The following is a 24799-nucleotide window of genomic DNA, read 5'->3' as shown; positions in this document are numbered from 1 at the left end:
ACGGTAAAGTTTGCACCGGGAAATGGTTTGCGTCTGCGGCAACGGAATTCAGCAGCTAGGCCCTGAGTGTGGAGTGGAGTGCTCAGGGAGGCGTTCCACACCTCTCTTGGGTTGCGAGGCTGGCTGAGCAACTGAAAATCCTGAGCTAAAGAGCCTTCTTTGGAGAGACTTCCCTGGAAAAAAAAATCGCCCAAAAAAATCATTCCCAATATCTTGCTCGCCCCACATAAAGATAAAGCGCAAAAATAAAACAAAAAAAAAAACAATCACACTTCCCTCGTAGTCATTCCTTTCCTCCGCCGGAACAGCTTGGACCGCCTGCTTTCCCAGGTGGTCCCACTACGGGGCGTGCTCCAAACAAATTTCACCATGCTGTCGCAACTGGGGGCATTGCACACCGGCTCGACGCTCCGGGGAGATGCTGCTCAGCGGCCCTGAAAAACTGACACCAAATTTTCTGGCGGGCGTTGGAAGCTGGTCACCTAGACGGAAATCATTTGCAGCTCCATTCCCGCCCCTCCTGGGGTGCCAATAGAAACACAAGCCCAACGGAAGTCCAGCCCATTTATCGGGTCTGTCTGCAGTCAGGGAAAACTATGCAGGCTGATTTTGTTTCTGTCACACAATCCCGCCCCCCCCCCGCCCTGCACCTGAGGTCAATTGCAGGCTCCACTTTCAGTATCGATCGAGCAAAATGCACCGTTTACTTTTGCAGGATAACTGGCTCGTTGTAAATGTCTCCTTTTGGCACATTTGCTCGTTGTATTCATTGAATGTTAAATGAGGAATCTAATATTCTTCTGGGCTTGCATTGCTATTGACATACAGACACTTACAAGTGCAGTCCCCAACACTTTCCCCGTTTCGGCTTATTCTGGACACTTGCCTGTATTGGGCCAACACTGACTGCGGTAACAAACCGGAAGCTGCCCAGAAGCATTCTGCGCATAAATGTCAATGTTGACCAATTCAACTTGTAATTTTTATTTTCTTTAGTTCGGTAGCAGCCCTCTTTCCCAAACCCCTCCCCTCCTTTCTCCAATCTGTGGGAGGTCCGGCGAGAATAAACCAAAAAACCACTGGAATTGCCCACGCGACTGCTTCACTTCGTTGACATCACACTGGTGCCAATTACAAATCGCATTAAACAGGCAGTTCAGGACTTACCAACGTTAGCGGAGGTGCAAATCGCAGCGCCCCACTCCCACCAGTAGCACCACAGGTCGTTGCACTGGCGATGATGATGTCATCACCGTGCGCAGCGACCGGTTTTTTTTCCCAGTGCAGAAATTGGGTAGCGCCCCGTGAGGCCGCCGCGAGCGATGTCCGCTCCTGCCTCGCGGGTCGCGAACCGGGCTGCACTCCGCCAGCGGGTCCAAAATTAAAGGGGAGTTATGTGGCGCCATTTTGTTTCAATGGCCAACATACGGCCTTGCATTGATGATTCTGCGGGGTCCACGCCGCCATGTTGCAGCCCACTGCAGAGCTCGCAGCGTGCCCTCCCCTTTAGCAGTGACTGCGTAGCGCTGGAAAATTCCCGCGCTCAACGCCCCGGTCCTACCCCCAAGAGGAAGTGGAGCGCCCGACATTGCGTCCACATTCTCTCTGGGACGGTAACCCCAATTTCATGGTGGGGGTGGGACTTTCCGCGCCGGGCGCGGGAAATCCTGCCTCGTCATGATTAACGAATTTCATCTCCAGAGACACAGACAAGACAGAGACATGGTAGCAGAGGTTGACCTGATCTAACATTAAACGTATCAGCTGATTGAAGCTGTCGGAAGTTTCCTGTAGTTGTTAACCGTGCCATCAGCTGATGGAGGCTCTGGGCTGCTACAGTCAGCTGATCGCACTGTTCGTAACTAGGGGAGGCAGTTGGAAAAGTGCAGCTCTGCCATCTTCAATCACCCACACCCACCTTCGGGGTCTCGACCCCCGCCAGACCTTCTCGCCAGCTTGTTGAGCCCCACCTCTGAAAAGAAGTCCTTGATTACACCGGCCACCACGTATAGCAGCGAATCACGATGACACCGCAGTGAGGACGATATTTATATATTTGCCTAAAAGAGGTGACTTGATAAAACTGTGTGACAAAGTGACGTTCCGAGTATCTCTTCCATTGCAGTCCACTGGATTCCCTTCCGAGGTTAAGGATTTAACAAAGCGTATTCGCACAGTATTAATGGCTACTGCTCAGATGAAGGAGCACGACAATGACCCGGAGATGCTTGTGGATCTACAATACAGTCTGGCCAAGTCCTACGCCAGCACTCCGGAGCTGAGGAAAACCTGGCTGGACAGCATGGCAAAAATCCACGTCAAAAATGGAGATCTATCAGAGGTAATTTAACCAGACCATCATTCTCTTGTTTGAAGAAAGAAAGCACTTGGATTTCTATAGTGCTTTTCACAACCTCAGGACGTCCCAAAGCGCTTCACAGCCAATGAAATTCTTTTGCAGTGATGATCTTTAGGAAACGCGGCAGCCAATTTGCACACAGCAAGCTCCCACAAACAGCAATGTGATAATGATCAGATAATCTTGATTTTTTTTTTGTGATGTTGGTTGAGGGATAAATATTGGCCAGGACACTGGAGAGAATTCCCCTGCTCTTCTTCATAATAGTGGCCGTGGGATCTTTTACGTCCATCTGATAGAGCAGACGGGACCTTGGTTTAACGTCTCATCCGAAAGACAGCACCTGCGACAGTGCAGCACTCCCTCAGCACTACATGGGGAGTGTCAGCCTAGATTTTGTGCTCCAGTCCCTGAAGTGGGACTTGATGCCACCATCTTCTGGCTCAGAGGCGAGCGTGCTACCCACTGAACCACTGGGTGACAATGCGCAAGAGCAGCCCAGTCAGATGAAGGACCTCGATGACCATTCCCATGGGAACCCGGCTGTGGCCTCCTGCCGCCAGATTCCCGCCCGGGCCGGGAGACTCCGCGAACGTTTATGAAAGCGCCAGCCGGCCACCGAGTTCGGCCAGGCACCTCCGCATCACAGGACTCCCCACGTGTAACATTCCCACCCACCTTAAAGATCAGAGGCTCTGTGTCACACTATTTTCTGTCACCCTTTGCCAATGCGCCAGTGGGAATTTACTGCGTAGTTAGGCTGGAAAGCTCAAGTCTGCAAATGTAAGCGGCTTATTTAAGTAATTCCTAGGCACGGGCAACAACCCGAGGCAGCACAGCCCTCGACCAGAAACACAGAAAGATCTGCATTTAATTGGGTGCGAACCCAATTCCAAACTGAATGTGATCTCTTGGCAATTGAAAGTATATAAAAAAATCTCTGCCTAGTTTACCTATTGTAAAAACAACGCTAATCCGGTCATTTTAACGAGTCAGCACTGTGATCAGGCCAACGTTTTTAAGAATTGAACTCCTTTTTACAATGACTATGGGGATTGATTTACACACTCCAACGCGCACAATCTCTAGCGAGCTGCCAAAGGTGTCCGCAGCTCGCAGGTCTGATGCTAATGAGAAAGAAAGAAAGACTTGGATTTATACAGCCCCTTTCACAAGCATCAAATGTCTCAAAGTGCTTTACAGCCAATGGAGTACTTTTGGAGTGTAGTCACTGTTGTAATGCAGGAAACGCAGCAGCCAATTTGTGCATAACAGGCTCCCACACACAGCAATGTGATAATGACCCGATAATCTGTTTGTTTTGTTATGTCCATTGAGTGTTAAATATTGGCCAGGACACTGGGGATACCTCCCCTGCTCTTCTTCAAAATAGAGCCATGGGATCTTTTACATTCACTTAAAAGGGCAGATGGAGCCTCGGTTTAACAACTCAACCAAAAGACGGCACCTCCGGCAGTGCGGCACTCCCTCAGCACTGCACTGGAGTATCAGCCTAGATTCTTTTGTGCTCAGGTCCCTAGAGTGGGATTTAAACCACAACCTTCTGACTCAGAGGCGAGTGTGCTGCCCACTGAGCCACAGCTGACACTGTGATGAGGCTCAAAATTAGGTGCACATCAGTCCTATTCGTGAACAGAATTTTTCCCCTGAAGTGTATACAGAAGCTTGGCCTTTGATACGTTACATAATCTGTCTTAGTTATTGTTTGGAGACTGGTGCTCATTCTTTAAGCATTTTAGCTCAAATGCTATTAATTATTTCAGCGTTATTCTTTCAACCATATATTTTCCAAAAACGTTGTTTTAATTGCGGATTGGTAATTGCTTTCCTTTTTCTGGTTTTCAGGCAGCCATGTGCTATGTTCATGTAGCAGCACTCGTGGCTGAATATCTCAAAAGGAAAGGTAAGGTGAACACGTTAGTTCGGTTGAAAGACCATGGGTGTTTTGGCCAGGTAGTGCTGGTGCCTCATTGAAAGAAAGGGGAAAAAGAAAGACTTGCATTTCATAGAAACATAGAAAATAGGTGCAGGAGCAGGCCATTCGGCCCTTCGAGCCTGCACCACCATTCAATATGATCATGGCTGATCATGCAACTTCAGTAACCCATTCCTGCTTTCTCTCCATACCCCTTGATTCCTTTAGCCGTAAGGGTCACGTCTAACTCCCTTTTGAATATATCTAATGAACTGGCCTCAACAACTTTCTGTGGTAGAGAATTCCACAGGTTCACAATTCTCTGAGTGAAGAAGTTTCTCCTCATCTCGGTCCTAAATGGCTTACCCCTTATCCTTAGACTGTGTCCCCTGGTTCTGGACTTCCCCAACATCGGGAACATTCTTCCTGCATCTAACCTGTCCAATCCCATCAGAATTTTATATGTTTCTATGAGAGATCCCCTCATTCTTCTAAATTCCAGTGAATATAAGCTTGGTCGATCCAGTCTTTCTTCATACAGTGCCTACAGCGCCTTTCACAACCACCGAACGTCCCAAAGCACTTTACAGCCAAATAAAGTACTTTTGAAGTGTAGTCACTGTTGTAATGTAGGAAACGTGGCAGCCAATTTGTGCACAGCAAGCTCCCACAAACAGCAATGTAATAATGGCTGGATAATCTGCTATAGTGATGTTGGTTGAGGGATGAATATTGGCCCAGGACTCTCCTTACTGAACTCTCAAACTACTTGTTGGTGCTGGAAACAGTCTCCAGCTCTTTCAGTCAGTGCTGGCCAGCAATTTTAAAATAAAACCTACCTGTTCATGCAGGCACATAATGATGTTTGTGTCGTCTTCTGAGAATCAGTCATCCCCCTTATTACCAATTTTTCAGTTGGTACTGAACACCACGGTGAATTTTGCCATCCAAAGTTTGGGGAGAAGATCAGGTAGAGCTTTTTATCTTTTAAAGGAACACTAGTTTCATGATGAAATGTTGAGCAAACACTAAGTCATTTAGAAACTTGAGTATATCAATGCATTTGACACGATTTACATCATCAAGTCAGTTGTGCTTGTCAACGAACAACACCGACATCACTTTAGCGACGAGTGTCCCTCCTGGCCGGCCTCCCACATTCTACCCTACGTAAACGTGAGATAATCCAAAACTCGGCAGCCCGTGTCCTAATTCACATCAAGTCCTGCTCACCCATCACCCCTGTGCTCGCAGACCTACATTGGTTCCCAGTTAAGCAATGCCCCAGTTTCAGAATGCGCATCCTTGTTTTAAAATCCCTCCATGGCCTCGCCCCCTCGCTAGCTCTGTAATCTCCTCCAGCCCCCCCCCCCCCTCCGAGATGAGTGCACTCCTCTGATTCTGTCCTCTTGAGCATCCCTGATTATAATCGCTCAATCATTGGTGGCCGTGCCTTCAGCTGCCGAGGTCCTAAGCTCTGGAATTCCTTCCCTAAACCTCTCCGCCTCTCTTTCTTCCTTTAAGACACTCCTTAAAAGCTATCTCTTTGACCAAGCTTTTTGTCACTTATCTTAATATCTCCTTGGGCTCAAGTTTCGGATCCCCGCTAGAACGGCGCACATCGGAGAGGCCTGCCTAATTTGTAGAACTGAAAAAGCGCCAAATACTCACCTCGCGATTCTCCGATACCTGTAGGGCCGTTTCCAGCTCGGCGCAGCACAGCAGGATATGCTGGGGGCGGAGCTACAGCCCTGCGCCAAAAACAATGCCGGCAGCTGCGCGCATGCGCAGTAGCTCCTGGCCCTCCCAGTGCGTCCTGTCTCCGGGCGACGACCCTATCCCTGGCCGAAGGGACGTTGCCCCTAGTGGCCTGACAGTACTTACCTCTTCCGCAGTGGACGCCCGGCATCTCCTGGGGGCAGGCCCCGCCCGAACTTCTTGTCGGCAGCGGGGCCCACCCGCCCGGCATCTCGCTGGGGGCGGGCCCTGCCCGAAGTCCTGGTTGGTGGTCCGTTGTCTGCTGGCGGCGGGCCCCGCCCGAAGTCCTGGGTGGCGGTCTGGCATCTCCTGGGAGCAGGCAGTCCTCGCCTGCGGCGGGGGCCACCCGCCCGGCATCTCCTGTGGGGAGGGCCCGTCCCAGCAGGCTGTTGGAGGGCTCCCGGTGCTGCAGTAGGTGAGTAGAAACTTTAAATTTTTTATTTATTGATTTTTTTTAATTCTTTGTTTTATTATTTTTTAATTTCTGAGCGTACAAAAAATCTACACTTACTCCATTCTAAGTTGATTTGGAGCAAGTTTTCGCTGTGTAAACTTGCAAAACAGGCGTAAGTGGCTGGTAATGCCCCCTTTTGAAAAAAAGACGAAACTATTCTAACTCGGTAGAATTGGAACAAACTGCATGCCGAGAACTGCAATTTCTAAGATACTCCATTCTAAACTAGTTGCTCCAAAAAAAAATAGGAGCAATTCGATCCGAAACTTGAGTCCCTTATGTGGCTCGGTGTCGCATTTTTTTCTTAAAATACGCCTTGGGACGTTCCACTACGTTAAAGGCGCTATATAAATACAAGTTGTTGTTAAGAATCAACAATGAAAGAAAGTTCCTTGTGTTAGATGTGGCCAAGCAAAGCTGTCCAATAACTTGTAGCAGCAGGAAATTAGAGCATATTTAAATTTGCATTCCGTTAAAGGAATCTTTTCACAGTATGCTTAGTTGCACATTTTTCTTCTGTTATTTTTTTCATTGTTCTCTCTCATGGCCTTGGGTAGTTTCAGGATATGGAGCCTGTTTTAAGTGGCGTTAAGTGAATCAAGAGATACGAGAATCGGGCAGGAAAGTGGAGTTGAGGTCGAAGATCAACCGTGATCTTATTGAATGGCGGGGCAGGCTCAAGGGGCTGAATGGCCGACTCCTGCTCCTAATTCTTGTGTTGCAATCAGGGTGACCAGTTACAGCGCCACTTCTGGAGAAAGTAATAATATCGGGTGTTTTTGTAACTTGCATTTATATAGCACCTTTCATGACCTGCCAAAGTGCTTTACAGCCGATTAAGTACTTTTGAAGTGTGGTCACTGTTGTAATGTAGGAAATGCAGCAGCCAATTTGCACACAGCAAGCTCCCACAGATAGCAATGTGATGACTAAAGAATCTATTTGAATGGTGTCGGATGAAGGATAAATATTGGCCACCTCACCGCGGGGAACTCACTTGCTCTTTGGACTTGTGCCGTGGAATCGTTTACATCCGCCTGAGAGGGCAGATGGCGTCTCGGTTTAAAGTCTCGTCCGAAAGATAGCACCTCCGGCAGTGCAGCACTCTCCCCAGTATTACACTGGAGTGTCAGCCTGGATTTTGTGCTCAAGGCTGAGGAGTGGGATTTGAACCTACAACCTTCTGACTCAGAGGCGAGAATACCCACTGACCTCTAGCCTGCCCTCTGATTTATTCAGTGTTAAGTGCATGAAACAGGACTGAGACTAGAGTTCATCCATCATTTTGAGTATTTGCGGAAATCCACACAGAGCATAAACAGGTCTATCAATTCAAGCGTTATCAGAAACTTTAATGGCCTTTGATTCCTGTAGCTTTAATTAAATAAATATAATCTTATCTCGTTTTGCAACCCCAGTCATTTAACGCCCACCCCCCCCCCCCCGACCCAAAACAATATCGAATCATGCACGTATTCTGAGACAGACTCATGTTAGTGCCAGTCTGCATTTAGTCTGGTTATTCGGTGTTGGATCATTGAGATCAGAGGCTTGTACCGACGGAGTGCTGACTATCTCATCAAAGTGCCAATGCAGCAAAGTTCAAGAACAATGATATTGAACAAGGAAATATTTACTGACCTGAACAGGTTGTGCTGCTGCTCTCTGATGCGAGAACATGTGAATTGAGATTCTTTGCAATTAGAAAAATGAGAGCGTCAATTTAGATTTTTTTTTAACTAAACAAAGGTGTATATCACCCTTTTTGTTCCTAAAAATAGAACATAGGAACCGAGCAATGGTCTGTACAGGCCATAGATCTATTTAGAATGCCTTCCATCTGTCCTAGCGATTGTAACTCGCACCAAGTCCCATTCACCCATCACCCCTGTGCTCGCTGACCTGCACTGGCTCCCGCCTCGATTTCAAAATTCTCATTCTTGTTTACAAATCCTTCCATGGCCTCGCCCCTCCCTATCTCTGTAATCTCCTCCAGCCCCACAACCCCCCCGAGATGTCTGCGCTCCTCAAATTCTGCCCTCTTGATAATAATTGCTCAACCATTGGTGGCCGTGCCTTCAGCTGCCTGGGCCCTAAGCTCCCGCCTCTCAACCTCGCTTTCCTCCTTTAAGACGCTCCTTAAAACCTACCTCATTGACCAAGCTTTTGATTATCTGCCATAATTTCTTATTGTGTGGCTTGGTGTCAGATTTATTTGTTTTGTCTTATAATACTCCTGTGAAGCACTTTGGGACGTTTTACTACATTAAAGGCGCTATATAAATATAAGTTGTTGTTACCAATGATATGTTTTTCTTCAAGATTCTCGTCCAATTTGGCCATGGAAAGTTATAGGTTACTCGTCTCCCACCCTCACCCTCGACCATTTCGGAGTGAAATCAGGAAACACTTTCTCATGCAAAGGGTCGTAGAAATCTGGAGCTTTCTTCCTCCGCGCCCTCCCCCCACCCCACCAAAAGGCTGTGAAGGCTGGTGGGAGGGTGGGGGGAGGGTCACTTAAAATTTACAAGAACACGATTGATAGTTTTTGTTCGGAAATGGCATCAAGCAGCATGAAGCAAAGGCAGTTATATACAAATGAGGTACAGATCAGCCATGATCTAATTGAATGGCGGAACAGACTCGAGGGGCCGAATGGCCTCCTCCTGCTCCTGTGTCCCTTGCAAATCTCTCTTGGTAAGAGATTCCAAAAGACAACCACCCTCTCAGTGAAATAATGTTCATTTGGCACCCTGCCTGAATCTACAAATTATATTTTGAGTCCCCTTGTTTTGGTATCCTTGACTAATCCTCTACATTCCCCGAGCCTTATTAATTTGAATGATTCCGTCATGTTCCCTGCAGTCTTCGCTTTTCATAATACAGCGTTTAGACACGTATGTTATTCACCAGTTGCTTCCCACAGATTGATTTGCTCTTTTGGATCGCTACAAAACACCAATCTTGCTTATCATAGTTTTGCACAACAGAATTGAGATAACTTCAAAGAATTTGCTTTGTAAACAGCCAGATTTAGTGTCTCTGTGCGGCCATCAAGCACTGATAAAAGAAAATGGTGTGTTGCAAAGTTTGACATAGCACGCGTTGTTTTGTGTCAGCTGTGGCTCAGTGGGCAGCACCCTCGCCTCAAGTCAGAATGTTGTGGCTTCAAGTCCCACTCCAGAGACTTGAGCACAAAATCCAGGATGATACTCTCCGTGCAGTGCTCAGGGAGTGCGACACAATTGGCAGGCCATTTAGGACCGAGATGAGGAGAAACTTCTTCACTCAGAGAATTGTTAACCTGTGGAATATCCTGCCGCAGAGAGTTGTTGATATTAGTTGGGTGGCAGTGCGAGCTGCGAGGAGGATGCTATGAGGTTGCAGAGTGACTTGGATATGTTAGGTGAGTGGACAAATGCATGGCAGATGAAGTATAATGTGGATAAATGTGAGGTATCCACTTTGGTGGTTAAAAACAGAGAGACAGACTATTATCTGAATGGTGACAGATTAGGAAAAGGGGAGGTGCAACGAGACCTGGGTGTCATGGTACATCAGTCATTGAAGGTTGGCATGCAGGTACAGCAGGCGGTTAAGAAAGAAAATGGCATGTTGGCCTTCATAGTGAGGGAATTTGAGTACAGGGGCAGGGAGGTTGCTACAGTTGTACAGGGCCTTGGTGAGGCCACACCTGGAGTATTGTGTACAGTTTTGGTCTCCTAACTTGAGGAAGGACATTCTTGCTATTGAGGGAGTGCAGCGAAGGTTCACCAGACTGATTCCCGGGATGGCGGGACTGACATATCAAGAAAGACTGGATCAACTGGGCTTGTATTCACTGGAGTTCAGAAGAATGAGAGGGGATCTCATAGAAACGTTTAAAATTCTGATGGGTTTAGACAGGTTAGATGCAGGAAGAATGTTCCCAATGTTGGGGAAGTCCAGAACCAGGGGTCACAGTCTAAGGATAAGAGATAAGCCATTTAGGACCGAGATGAGGAGAAACTTCTTCACCCAGAGAGTGGTGAACCTGTGGAATTCTCTACCACAGAAAGTTGTTGAGGCCAATTCACTAAATATATTCAAAAAGGAGTTGGATGTAGTCCTTACTACTAGGGGGATCAAGGGGTTTGGCGAGAAAGCAGGAATGGGGTACTGAAGTTGCATATTCAGTCATGAACTCATTGAATGGCGGTGCAGGCTCGAAGGGCCAAATGGCCTACTCCTGCACCTATTTTCCATGTTTCTATGTTTCAGATGAGACGTTAAACCGAGGCCCCGTCTGCTTTCTCAGATAAATGTAAAAGATCCCATGGCAGTATTCCGAAGAAGAGCAGGGGAGTTATCCCTGGTGTCCTGGGCCAATATTTATCCCTCAACCAACATCACTAAAAACAGATTATCTGGACATTATGACATTGCTGTTTTGGAAGTTAGCTGTGCGCAAATTGGCTGCCGCATTTCCGACATGGCAACAGTGACGGCACTCATAGTAGTGTATGGCAGTAAATCATTTTGAGACATCCTTTGGTGTGAAAGGCATTATATAATTCAAGTCTTTCTTTACAAAAATGGGATCTTAGCTGCTGATGTATGGAAAAAAAAAGGTGTCACTGTTTTACTGAACTTTTCTGAAACAACACAGCCTGTGTAACGGATAATCAGAACATTTACCACAGCTGCCCAAAACAAGTTCTGAATTGGTAATGCCCTTAAAACATGGTTGGTTCATTCAGTGAATGGAAATGCCCAACAATTTCCTGTTGCTGTTTCTAGGAGTATGATATCTTTCATTTCCTGTGCCTTCCCTTATAACCAACCAATGGTGTTGGTAATCCTGAGCTCATCCAAGACTCGGCTGCCCGTGTCCTAACTCGCACGAATGTCCCGTTCACCCATCACCCCCTGTGTTCGCTGACCTACATTGGCTCCCGATCCGGCAATATCTTGATTTTAAAAGGCTCATCCTTGTTTTCAGATCGCTCCATGGCCTCGCCCCTTCCTATCTCTGCAACCTCCTCCGGCCCCACAACCCCCCGAGATCTATGTGCTCCTCCAATTCTGGCCTCTTGCGCATCCTTGATTTTAATTGCTCCTTCAGCTGCCTGAAAGAAAGATTTGCATTTATATAGCTCCTTTCACGACCAGCGGACGTCTCAAAGCGCTTTACTTTATTTAGTGAATTGGCCTCAACAACTTTTGGAGTACTTTTGGAGTGTGGTCACTGTTGTAACGTAGGAAATGCAGCAGCCAATTTGCGCACAGCAAGCTCCCACAAACAGCAATGTGATAGTGACGCTCTACTCAGAACTCCTACACAGCAAGTGAGCCCCAGGTGGGCAGAGGAAATGTTTTAAGGACACCCTCAAAGCCTCCTTGATAAAATGCAACTAATATGTCCTTACTATACAGTATAAATGCACACGAGGCCCATACTTGAGAGAAGATCACTCTGTGACCAGTTACCTTTATTACCAAGACCTCAAGAGGCAGACGGTGGGTGGAGCTTCCCCTTTTATGCTGGAAAATCCAGGTTAAGAGTGTCTCCCACAAGTTCACCCCCTTGTGGTCAGTGTTCTCAAGGTATACAACTTAGGTCAGCTTATACATGGGTTACAATGACAGTTGAATACATGACATCACCTCCCCCCAAAGTCTTATTGGGATCACAGGTTAAGTCTCTCTGGTGGTTTACGCTCCCTTGTAGAGCGCCTGAGTTGGGGCTCCGGTTGTTGGGCGCTGGCCTGAGTGTCTGCTGTTTGCAGTGCCTCAGGCCTGTCCGGACTGCCCACAGTGACTGGGCTCTCCTCCACTTGGTTCCAGTGTTCGGTCACCTGTGGTGGAGTAAACTCTACGTCGTGTTCTTCCTCTGCTTCTTCTATGGGGTTGCGGAACCTCCTTTTAGTTTGATCCACGTGTTTGCGGCAGATTTGTCCATTGGTAAGTTCAACTACCAAAACCCTATTCCCCTCTCTGGCAATCACAGTGCCTGCAAGCCATTTGGGCCCTCCAGCGTAATTAAGGACAAAAGCAGGGTCATTGACATCAATACATCGCGCCCTCGCATTCCTGTCATGGTAGTCACATTGTGACTGACGCCTGTTCTCAACAATTTCTTTCATAGTGGGGTGTATAAGGGATAACCTGGTTTTGAGCGTCCTTTTCATTAGCAGCTCTGCGGGTGGAACCCCTGTGAGCGAGTGTGGTCGGGATCTGTAGGCCAACAGGAGGCGTGATAAGCGGCTTTGTAGGGAACCCCCTTGGATTCTGAGCATCCCGTTTGATTATCTGCACTGCTCGTTCTGCCTGGTCGTTTGAGGCCGGCTTGAACGGTGCCGTTCAGACATGGTTGATTCCATTGCCTGCCATGAAGTCCTGGAATTCAGTGCTTGTGAAGCACGGACCATTGTCGCTGACCAAGACATCCGGTAGACCATGGGTGGTAAACATTGCCCGTGGACTTTCTACCGTGGCAGAGAATGTGCTTGAATTTAAAATGGCACACTCAATCCATTTGGAGTAGGCGTCTACTATAACCAAAAACATTTTTCCCATGAAAGGACCTGCGTAGTCCACATGGATGCGTGACCACGGCTTGGCGGGCCAGGACCAGGGGCTAAGGGGGGCTTCCCTGGGTGCGTTGCCCAGCTGAGCACACGTGTTGCACCTGCGAACACAAAGTTCCAGGTCTGCATCTATCTCTGGCCACCAAACGTGTGACCTGGCAATTGCCTTCATCATGACAATGCCCAGGTGCTCATTGTGAAGTTATCTGATAAACAACTCTCTGCCCTTCTCGGGCATGACTACTCGGTTTCCCCACAGGCAATCGGCCTGAATTGAGAGTTCATCCTTGCGCCTATGAAACGTACGTGGCTGCCCAGTCTCCATTCAGGACACATGTCTTAACTAAAGACAGTAGCGGGTCTTTATTTGTCCAGAATTTAATCTGACGGGCTGTCACAGGTGAGCCTTCGCTTTTGAAAGCTTCAACATCCATGACAATCTCAGCATCATGCTCGGCTGCCCCCTCAGTGGTGGCTAGTGGTAGCCTGCTCAGTGCATCGGCACAGTTTTCAGTGCCCGGTCTGTGCCGTATTGTGTAGTCATAGGCAGCTAACGTGAGTGCCCACCTCTGTATGCGGGCCGATGCATTTGCATTTATGGCCTTGTTGTCGGCCAAAAGGGACGTTAGGGGTTTGTAATCTGTCTCCAGCTCAAATTTCCTGCCAAACAGGTACTAGTGCATTTTTTTTTTTACTGCATACTGCTAGCGCTTCCTTTTCTACCATCCTGTAGCCCCTTTCTGCCTGGGACAGTCTTCTGGAGGCATAAGCTACCGGCTGTAACTGACCATTGGCGTTCACATGCTGCAACACACACCCAACCCCATAGGACGACGCATCACACGTTAAAACTAGTTTCTTACACGGGTCATATAACGTTAACAATTTGTTAGAGCACACAATTTGTTATGCTCCATCAAAAGCCCTTTCCTGGCTGTCCCCCCAGAACCAATCACGACCTTTGCATAGGAGCACGTGTAGCAGCTCTAACAGCGTGCTCAATTTGGGAAGAAAGTTGCCAAAATAGTTTCAGGAGCCCCAGGAATGAACGCAGCTCCGTCGTGTTACGGGGTCTGAGTGCACTCTGGATCGCTTCCGTTTTGCACGCAGTAGGGCTGATCCCGTCTGCTGCCTCCACCCCAGGAATTCTACCTCTGGAGCCAAGAAAATGCACTTCGCCTTTATCAGTCGTAGCCCTACCCGGCCCAATCTGCGTAGCACCTCCTCCAGGTTGTGGAGGTGTTCTTCAGTATCGCGACCCGTGATGAGGATGTCGTCTTGAAAAACCACCATCCTTGGAATCGACTTGAGGAGGCTTTCCATATTTCGTTGAAAGATCGCGGCGGTCGAACGGACATCTTTTGTACTCAAACAACCCCTTGTGTGTCGTGATGGTGGTCAGCTTTTTCGACTCACTCGCCAGCTCCTGGGTCATGTAAGCTGAGGCCAGGTCCAATTTTGAAAAAAGTTTGCCACCGGATAGCGTCACAAAGAGGTCCTCCGCTCTCGGTAGCGGGTAGTGGTCTTGGAGTGATACCCGATTGATGGTGGCCTTATAAATCGCCACATATCCTGACCGACCTATCCGCCTTGAGCACCGGCACAATCGGGCTCGCCCAGTCACTGAATTTGACTGGCGAGATGATGCCTTCCCTCAGCAGGCGGCCCAATTCGCTTTCTATCTTTTCCCGCATCACATACAGCACCGCTCTGACCTTGTGGTGTACTGGCCTGGCGTCCAGGTTTATGTGAATCACTACCTTGGTCCCCAAGAAAGTGCCAATGCTGGGTTGAAATAATGAGGCAAATTTGTCCAGGACCTGTGAGCATGATACTCGCTCCACAGAAGAAATTGCATTGACATCGCCCCATTTCCAGTTCATGACAGCAAGCCAACTCCTCCCCAGTAGTGCGGGACCGTCCCCCGGGACAATCCAGAGTGGCAACCTGTTCTCCGAATCTTTGTGGGTCACGACTACCATGGCGCTGCCTAGCACCGGAATTATCTCCTTTGTATATGTCCGTAGCAGTGCATCAATCGGCAATAATTTTGGCCTACTGGCCTTGGACACCCACAACCTTTCGAACTGTTTGATACTCATCAGGGACTGACAGGCCCCCATGTCTAGCTCCATTAATACTGGGATGCCATTGAGGAGCACTTTCACCATTATCGGTGACGTCCTCGTATATGAACTGTATATGTGCTCCACATGAACTCGCTGAACTTCAGCTTCCAGCGATTTCCCCTAGTATTCATTTGGCCTCGTAGGGCTTACATCGGGCCCGTCCTCCTCGTACATCAACCTGGCTGCAGGCTTCCTGCACATATGCGCCAAGTGACTGCTGACGTTGCAGTTTCTGCAGGTATATTGCTGATACCTGCAAGCTCTGGCTGGGTGTTTGCCTCCACACCTCCAGCATGAGCTGGAGGCCCCATTGTTGGAAACAAAAGGTCAATTACCAGTCGATCGTCTCTCACTGTTTCTGTAACTGTCCTTAAGCGCACCATTAACAGGTTTTGATGGCCCCATTACTGGCCGCATTGTCCATTGCGATGGCATGAATTGCCGTTCAGGTAGCCATTGTCTCTGTTGAATTCCCCCTTTGGGTTCGACTACATGCTGGGGCATGTCCGATTGCCCTTGTCTGCCTAGAGAACTGAGTGCCGCGTTAACAATGTTGACTCCCTGGTCGTTTGCCGCATTTGAGCCAAGATTTTTGTCATACATCATTCTGGTCTCTTCCTCCCCTGAGATAAATGTCTGGGCTATCAGAGCCGCCACTTCCAAGGTCAAGTCTTTGTTCTCAATCAGTTTCCTGAAAACCCCAGCGTGCCCGATGCCCTCAATGAAAAGGTCTCGCAGCATCTCCGCTCTGCATGCATCTGTGAACTTACATAGGTTCGCCAGTCGCCTGAGATCTGCCACGAAGTCTGGAACGCTTTGCCCTTCTCGCCGCCGGTGCGTGTAAAACCGGTGTCTCGCCATGTGCATGCTGCTCCGCCGGTTTAAGGTGTTCCCCGATCAACTTACTGAGCTCTTCGAACGTCTTGTCCGCCGGCTTCTCTGGCGCTAGAAGGTCCTTCATCAGGGAGTGCGTTCTGGATCCACAAACCGTCAGGAGATGAGCCCAACCATTCCTTAGTGACAACTTTGCTGTAGTCTCTCAATAAAGTCGTTCCAATCATCACCAACACAGTACCTCTCTTCTGTGCTGTTAGTGGCCATGCTCGCGTGGTTTAAATCCCACATTCTTGTCGCCAATAATATGTCCTTACTATACAGTATAAATGCACACGAGGCCCATACTTGAGAAAAGATCATTCTGTAACCAGTTACCTTTATTATCAAGAGGCAGGCGGTGTATGGAGCTTCCCCCTTTATACCTGAAAGTCCAGGTTCGGAGTGTCTCCCACAAGTTCGCCCCTTGTGGTCCGTGTTCTCAAGGTATCCAACTTAGGTCAGCTTATACATGGGTTACAATGACAGTTGAATACATGACAGCAACATTCCCACCGGCACCTTGAAGTCCCTGGCCCAAGACTGCCCTAAGTGGAGGAAGAGCATCTGGGAGGACGCTGAGCACCCCGAGTCTCATCGCCGAGAGCATGCAGAAAACAAGCACAGACAACGGAAGGGACGTGCAGCAAACCAGACTCCCCACCCACCCTTTCCTTCAATCACTGTCTGTTCCACCTGTGACAGAGACTGGTAATTCCCATATTGGACTGTACAGTCACCTGAGAGCTCACTTATTGAGGTCAAGTTTCGGCCTGAGTTGCTCCTATTTTTTTGGAGCAACTAGTTTAGAATGGAGTATCTTTGAAATTGCAATTCTCGGCATTTAGTTTGCTCCAGTTCTAGTGAGTTAGAACAGTTTCATTTTAGAACTGATTTTTTTTTTCAAAAGGGGGCGTGTCCGGCCACTTACACCTATTTTGAAAGTTTACGCAGTGAAAACCTATTCCAAACTAACTTAGAATGGAGTAAGCGTAGATTTTTGTACGCTCAGAAAAACCTTGCCTACACTTAGAAAATCACAAGAGATGGGGAGGAGTGGGGTTTACAAACATTAAGCACTTCACTTCTACAAATAAAGAGCCATCATCAATGATAAATGATAAATAAATCAATAAATAAACCAATATATCAATCCGAATAAATAAAAAATTTAAAAAAATTAAAAATCACTCAATAAATAAAAAATTATTTCTACTCACCTACTGCAGCACCAGGGAGAAGAGTGGGTGGGGTGGGCGGGGGGGGAGAAGAAGAATGGGGTGGGGGGTGTGGGAGAGGAAGCTGGAGGGGGCGGTGCGGGGGAAGAGAGAAGACGATGAAGAAGAAGCCCCGCACGCAGCGGATGCCGGGCTGCCGACTCTTCGGGCGGGGTCCGCCCCAGCGAGATGCGGGCGGGCAGGACCCGCCGCCGAGGTAAGATGCGCAGGCCACTCGGCCGGGGATAGGGGCGAAGTCCCTGCACGTGCACAGCTGCCGGCGCTGTTTTCGCCGCAGGGCTGTAGCTCCGCCCCCACCAGCTCCTGCTGTGCAGCGCCGAGGTGGAATTGGGCCTGCAGCTATCTGAGAATCACGAGGTAAGTACTCGCCGCAATTTTTGTTCCATAAATTAGGCGGGCCTCTCCAATGTGCGCCGTTCTAGTGGGCGCTGAAACTTGATCCCTGAGAGTGGGAAGCATGTCTTCCTTGATTTCGAGGGACTGCCTATGATGATGATGATAATGACGAGATAATATGTTTTGGTTAAGTTGATTGAGGGTTAAATATTGGCCAGGACACCAGGGATAACTCCCCTCCTCTTCTTTGAACTATTGCCATGTGATCTTTTACGTCCACCTGAGAGAACAGACGGGGCCTCGCTTTAACGTCTCATCCGAAAGACAGCACCTCCGACAGTTCAGCACACACACAGCACTGCACTGGAGTGTCAGCCTAGATTCATGTGCTCACATTCGTAGAGTGGAACTTAAACCCAAAACCTGCTGACTCGGGCGAGAGTGCTACCCACTGAGCCACAGCTGACATTCGGCCTTGGGCCGAAGTTCTGGAATTCCGTCCCTTAACCTCTCCAGCTCTCTATCCCTCTCTCCTCCTTTAAGACACTCCTTAAAACCTACCTCTTTGGTCAACTGTCCCAATATCTCCTAATGTGGCTCAGTGTCAAATTTTGTTTGATAACGCTGCTGTTAAGTACCTTGGGATGTTTTACTACTTTAATGGTGCTACAGAAAAGCAACTTGTTGCTGTTTTGTTTTTGGTGCTAAGGTGAGCTTGCAACATATTTGTTGAATGTGAATTTCCGTCGGATAAGGATGTGCTGACCTATACACAAACAGACGTACTGGAACAAACTATAATGCAGTAGGTTAACAAATGATTTTCAAAACATTCACCACTGGAACCTGGGTTCAAATTCCCAGTAAGACTGCTTGCCTCCTTTCAGATTTCGTAATTATTTTTAATCCACACCAAACAATATTTTGGATAAAATGGGCTCTGAACACTATTATTTGTCTTATGTTTGTACTGCTTTGATCCCGTTTGATTGTTACATTCCGTGAGCTTTCAGGATGATACCAGAACGGAGAGGTTCTGGGGAGGAGTTAAACTAATATGGGGAGGAGTTAAACTAATATAGCAGGGGGTGGGAACCCATGCAGGGAGACAGAGGGAAACAAAATGGAGACAAAAGCAAAAGACAGAAAGGAGATGAGTAAAAGTGGAGGGCAAAGAAACCCAAGCCAAAAAACAAAAAGGGCCACTGTACAGCAAAATCCTAAAGGATCAAAGTGTAATAAAAAGGCAAGCATGAAAGCTCGGTGCCTCAATGCGAGGAGTATTCGGAACCCAGGAGAGGGCTCTGAGCTAGTTAGAGTGGGTGAGAGCTCAGATGAACAGGACCCCAAGAAAGAATGCAAAAGGCAGGAGGCAACAGAGCAGAGTAGCACTGGGGTAAGTGTAAACCACAAGGTGATAGGAAGGGACAATACGTATGAAGATAAAGTGGCTGCCGGAGGGGTCAAAACTAAAAATCATGGTTTAAAAACCAATATTAAAACACTCTACCTAAACGCACGCAGCATTCGAAATAAAGTAAATGAGTTGACGGCACAAATCATTACAAATGGGTATGATTTGGTGGCCATTACAGAAACATGGTTGCAGGGTGGCCAAGACTGGGAATTAAACATACAGGGGTATCTGACAATTCGGAAGGATAGACAAAAAGGGAAAGGAGGTGGGGTAGCTCTGTTAATAAAGGATGATATTAGGGAAGTTGTGAGAGACGATATTGGCTCTAATGAACAAAATGTTGAATCAATGTGGGTGGAGATTAGAGATAGTAAGGGGAAAAAGTCACTGGTGGACGTAGTTTATAGGCCCCCAAATAATAACTTCACGGTGGGGCAGGAAATAATGGAGGCATGTGAAAAAGGAACGGCAGTAATCATGGGGGATTTTAACCTACATATCGATTGGTCAAACCAAATCACACGGGGTAGCCTTGAGGAGGAATTCATAGAATGCATACGGGATTGTTTCTTAGAACAGTATGTTACAGAACCTACAAGGGAGCAAGCTATCTTAGATCTGGTCCTGTGTAATGAGACAGGAATAATAAACAATCTCCTAGTAAAAGATCCCCTAGGAATGAGTGATCACAGTATGGTTGAATTTGTAATACAGATTGAGGGTGAGGAAGTAGTGTCTCAAACAAGCATACTATGCTTAAACAAAGGGGACTACAGTGGGATGAGGGCAGAGTTGGCTAAAGTAGACTGGAAACACAGACTAAACGGTGGCACAATTGAGGAACAGTGGAGGCCTTTGAAGGAGCTCTTTCATAGTGCTCAACAAAAATATATTCCAGTGAAAAAGAAAGGCGGTAAGAGAAGGGATAACCAGCCGTGGATAACCAAGGAAATAAAGGAGAGTATCAAATTAAAAACCAATGCGTATAAGGTGGCCAAGGTTAGTGGGAAACTAGAAGATTGGGAAAATTTTAAACGACAGCAAAGAATGACTAAGAAAGCAAAAAGAAAGGAAAGATAGATTACGAAAGTAAACTTGCGTAAAACATAAAAACAGATAGTAAAAGCTTTTACCGATATATAAAACGGAAAAGAGTGACTAAAGTAAATGTTGGTCCCTTAGAAGATGAGAAAGGGGATTTAATAATGGGAAATGTGGAAATGGCTGAGACCTTAACCAATTATTTTGCTTCCGTCTTCACAGTGGAAGACACAAAAACCATGCCAAAAATTACTGATCATGGGAATGTGGGAAGGGAGGACCTTGAGATAATCACTATCACGAGGGGGATAGTGCTGGACAGGCTAATGGGACTGTCCCCTGGTCCTGATGAAATGCATCCTAGGGTATTAAAAGAGATGGCGGAAGTTATAGCAGATGCATTTGTTATAATCTACCAAAATTCTCTGGACTCTGGGAAGGTGCCATCGGATTGGAAAGCAGCTAATGTAACGCCTCTGTTTAAAAAAGGGGGCAGACAAAAGGCAGGTAACTATAGACTGGTTAGTTTAACATCTGTAGTGGGGAAAATGCTTGAAGCTATCATTAAGGAAGAAATAGCGGGACATCTAGATAGGAATAGTGCAATCAAGCAGACGCAACATGGATTCATGAAGGGGAAATCATGTTTAACTAATTTACTGGAATTCTTTGAGGATATAACGAGCATGGTGGATAGAGGTGTACCGATGGATGTGGTGTATTTAGATTTCCAAAAGGCATTCGATAAGGTGCCACACAAAAGGTTACTGCAGAAGATAAAGGTACGCAGAGTCAGAGGAAATGTATTAGCATGGATAGAGAATTGGCTAGCTAACAGAAAGCAGAGAGTCGGGATAAATGGATCCTTTTCGGGTTGGAAATCGGTGGTTAGTGGTGTGCCACAGGGATCGGTGCTGGGACCACAACTGTTTACAATATACATAGATGACCTGGAAGAGGGAACAGAGTGTAGTGTAACAAAATTTGCAGATGACACAAAGATTAGTGGGAAAGCGGGTTGTGTAGAGGACACAGGGAGGCTGCAAAGAGATTTAGATAGGTTAAGCGAATGGACTAAGGTTTGGCAGATGGAATACAATGTTGGAAAATGTGAAGTCATCCACCTTGGAAAAAAAAACAGTAAAAGGGAATATTATTTAAATGGGGAGAAATTACAACATGCTGCGGTGCAGAGGGACCTAGGGGTCCTTGTGCATGAAACTCAAAAAGTTAATTTGCAGGTGCAGCAGGTAACCAGGAAGGCGAATGGAATGTTGGCCTTCATTGCGAGAGGGATGGAGTACAAAAGCAGGGAGGTCCTGCTGCAACTGTATAGGGTATTGGTGAGGCCGCACCTGGAGTACTGCGTGCAGTTTTGGTCACCTTACTTAAGGAAGGATATACTGGCTTTGGAGGGGGTACAGAGACGATTCACTAGGCTGATTCCAGAGATGAGGGGGTTACCTTATGATGATAGATTGAGTAGACTGGGTCTTTACTCATTGGAGTTCAGAAGAATGAGGGGTGATCTTATAGAAACATTTAAAATCATGAAAGGGATAGACAAGATAGAGGCAGAGAGGTTGTTTCCACTGGTCGGGGAGACTAGAACTAGGGGGCACAGCTTCAAAATACGGGGGAGACAATTTAAAACCGAGTTGAGAAGGAATTTCTTCTCCCAGAGGGTTGTGAATCTGTGGAATTCTCTGCCCAAGGAAGCAGTTGAGGCTAGCTCATTGAATGTATTCAAATCACAGATAGATAGATTTTTAACCAATAAGGGAATTAAGGGTTATGGGGAGCGGGCGGGTAAGTGGAGCTGAGTCCACGGCCAGATCAGTCATGATTTTGTTGAATGACGGAGCAGGCTCGAGGGGCTAGATGGCCTACTCCTAATCCTAATTCTTATGTTCTTATAACCATCAGGAAAGCTTGAACAGGTTGGGCCTCTTGTCTCTAGAAAAGGGAAGGCTGAGAGTGACCTGATCGACGTCTTTAAAATTATGAAGGGGTTTGGTCGGGTAGACGTGGAGAAGATGTTTCCACTTGTGGGAGAGAGCAAAACTAGAGCCCAAAAATATAAGATAGTCACTAATAAATCCAGTAGGGAATTCAGGAGAAACTTCTTTACCCAGAACGTGGCGAGAATGTGGAGTGGTTGAAAGGATTAGCCAAGAGTCATTTAAAAGGAATCTGGAAACACACATCGGGGAGAAAGGAATGGAAGGATATGCTGATAGGGTGAGATGAAGAGGGGTGAGAGAAGGCTCGTGTGGAGCATGAACACTGGTTTGGACCTGTTGGGCAGAATGGCCTGTTTCTGTGCTGTAAAATTCTCTGTAAATCAATATTACTCCGCAAAGCAAAGAGCGCGAGCAAAAGTAGCTGATTGTTTAATTTGTTGACATTTTGCTGAATGAATTTGTAGGAGGAAATTTAATATGACTCTCAATTGTGTATCTTGCAGAAACTTGCCCATCTCTTTAAAACTCATCAAGCTTACAAAAATATTGCCGCGATTATGTGGAACTTGCTACCACAGGGAGTGGTTGGGACAAATAGGAGAGATGCTTTGAAAGGGAAAGTGCAAGAAGTAGATGAGGGAGAAAGGATAGAAGGTTATGTCCCCCTGAGACACCTTGAGCAGTATTACCAGATTTGCAGGTCACTCCGATCTTTCAGTTACAGGAAATATAAATTATACCAAGAAGGGCAGTTCAGGTAACTGCATCTTAATATCACTTTTGCCTCTTCCAGGTATATTTAAACAAGGCTGTACAGCTTTTAAGGTGATTACGCCCAACATAGATGAGGAGGCGGCAATGATGGAGGATGTAGGAATGCAAGATGTCCACTACAATGAGGTGAGTTGATGTGGACATTATGATAACCTGCAATATTGCTGTTTCCTTCCAATATTCAAGCTCGTACTTTGGTGCTATTCTTGCTTACATGGATATATTCAGTCCTGATCTTCGACCACTGGTTGGCTCAACCAGCCGCTTGCTTTGATGGAATCTTTATTCTTTAGTTCATATTTTTACGTAATTGTCTGGTTTTGGGTGAGTCATGAAAGTCATGCTGACAAGGCAGTTATATGGAGTTGGGTCACAGATTAGCCATGATCCCATTCAATAGCGGAAAAGGCTCGAGGGAGCATATGACCTCCTCCTGCTCCTATGTTTCTGAAGTGGATGTTTTATGCATGCTCCTCTGAGCAGTAGTCTTTCACTTTTTATTTAAGGATAATAAGGTCTGTGAAAGAAAGAAAGAACTTGCATTTATATAGCGCCTTTCACAACCGCAAAATGTCCCAAAGCGCTTTACAGCCAATGAAGGACCTTTTTTTTTTTGAAGTGTAGTCGCTGTTGTAGTGTCAGAAACGTGGCAACCAAATTGCACACAGCAAGCTGCCACAAACTGCAATATGATAATGACCAGATGATCTGTTTTTTAGTTACATAAGAACATGAGAAATGGGAGCAGGAGTAGGCCATACGGCCCCTCGAGCCTGCTCCGCCATTCAATAAGATCATGGCTGATCATCAACCGCAACTCCACTTTCCCGCCCGATTTCCATATCCCATGATTCCCCTAGAGTCCAAAAATCTATATCTCAGTCTTGAATATACTCAATGACTCAGAATCCACAGCCCTCTGGGGCAGAGAGTTCCAAAGATTCACAACACTCTGAGTGAAGAAATTCCTCCTCATCTCGGTCTTAAATGGCCGATCCCTTATCCTGAGACTATGTCCCCTAGTTCGAGACACTCCAGCCAGGGGAAATGACCTCTCAGCAACTACCCTGTCAGTCCCCCTCAGAATCTTGTATATCAATGAGATCACCTCTCATTCTTCTAAACTCCAGAGGGTATAGACCCATTCTACACAATCTCTCATCCCAGGAATCAAGCTAGTGAACCTTTGTTGCACCTTTGGCAAGTATATCCTTCCTTAGATAAGGAGACCAAAACTGTGCACAGTACTCCAGGTGTGGTCTCACCAAGGCCCTGAACAATTGTTGTAAGATTTCCTTACTCTTGTACTCTAACCCCCTTGCAATAAAGGCCAACATGTCATTTGCCTTCCCAATTGCTTGCTGTACCTGCATGCTAGCTTTCTGCTTTCTTGCACAAGGACACCCAAATCTCTCAGAGCACCAACATTTAAAAGTTTCTCACCATTTAAAAAATATTCTGTTTTTCTATTCTTCCTACCAAAGTGAATAACCTCACATTTCCCTACATTATTCTCCATCTGCCATCTTACAGCCCACTCACTTAAACCTGTCTATGGGCCCAAATTTCCCCAACCCCTTTTCCTAGAGCCCTCACCTGAGGTGTGCCACTTTTGTCCGCCTCCAAGCGCGCCGGAAATCTTCCTCCTGATTCTGACCGCTTCCCGGCCTCTCCTCGGTGATGGCGTAACGTGGCCAGTGGATTGGGGGCGGAGCCAGGTCCCGGCACTGAAAACAGTGCCGGGACCTCTGCACATGCGCGCTAGAGTGTGCGCATACATGCAGTAGCTCCAGGCAGCCCAAATCTGTGCGACGCGCTGCAGGCTGTGTGGAAGGGGCCCGAAACACGCCGTCCCTAGCCCTGACCGAATGGGCTCCCTCATCGGCAGCCCACTGCATTCCCTAAGGTAGGACTTCTATTTTTTATTTGTTATTTATTGATTGATTGATTG

The 24799-nt window shown here is 47.0% G+C and overlaps 1 protein-coding gene across 5 annotated transcripts in view; it reads left to right on the top strand.

The window, feature by feature from the left end:
* Positions 1-24799, top strand: part of LOC139274972 (dedicator of cytokinesis protein 9-like) — a 455604-nt gene that overhangs the window by 390573 nt on the left and 40232 nt on the right. For all 5 annotated transcript variants that reach the window (XM_070891774.1, XM_070891771.1, XM_070891772.1 and 2 more), the window contains 3 exons: positions 2126-2341; positions 4226-4283; positions 22868-22974. In XM_070891774.1, coding sequence (XP_070747875.1) covers positions 2126-2341; positions 4226-4283; positions 22868-22974 — 381 coding nt within the window. The remainder of the gene's footprint in view (positions 1-2125; positions 2342-4225; positions 4284-22867; positions 22975-24799) is intronic.

Source organism: Pristiophorus japonicus, chromosome 10 (genome assembly GCF_044704955.1).
Source record: "Pristiophorus japonicus isolate sPriJap1 chromosome 10, sPriJap1.hap1, whole genome shotgun sequence".
Lineage (NCBI taxonomy): Eukaryota > Metazoa > Chordata > Chondrichthyes > Pristiophoridae > Pristiophorus > Pristiophorus japonicus.
Note: the sequence above shows the minus strand (reverse complement) of the source record. Positions and strands in the feature narration are given on the sequence as shown.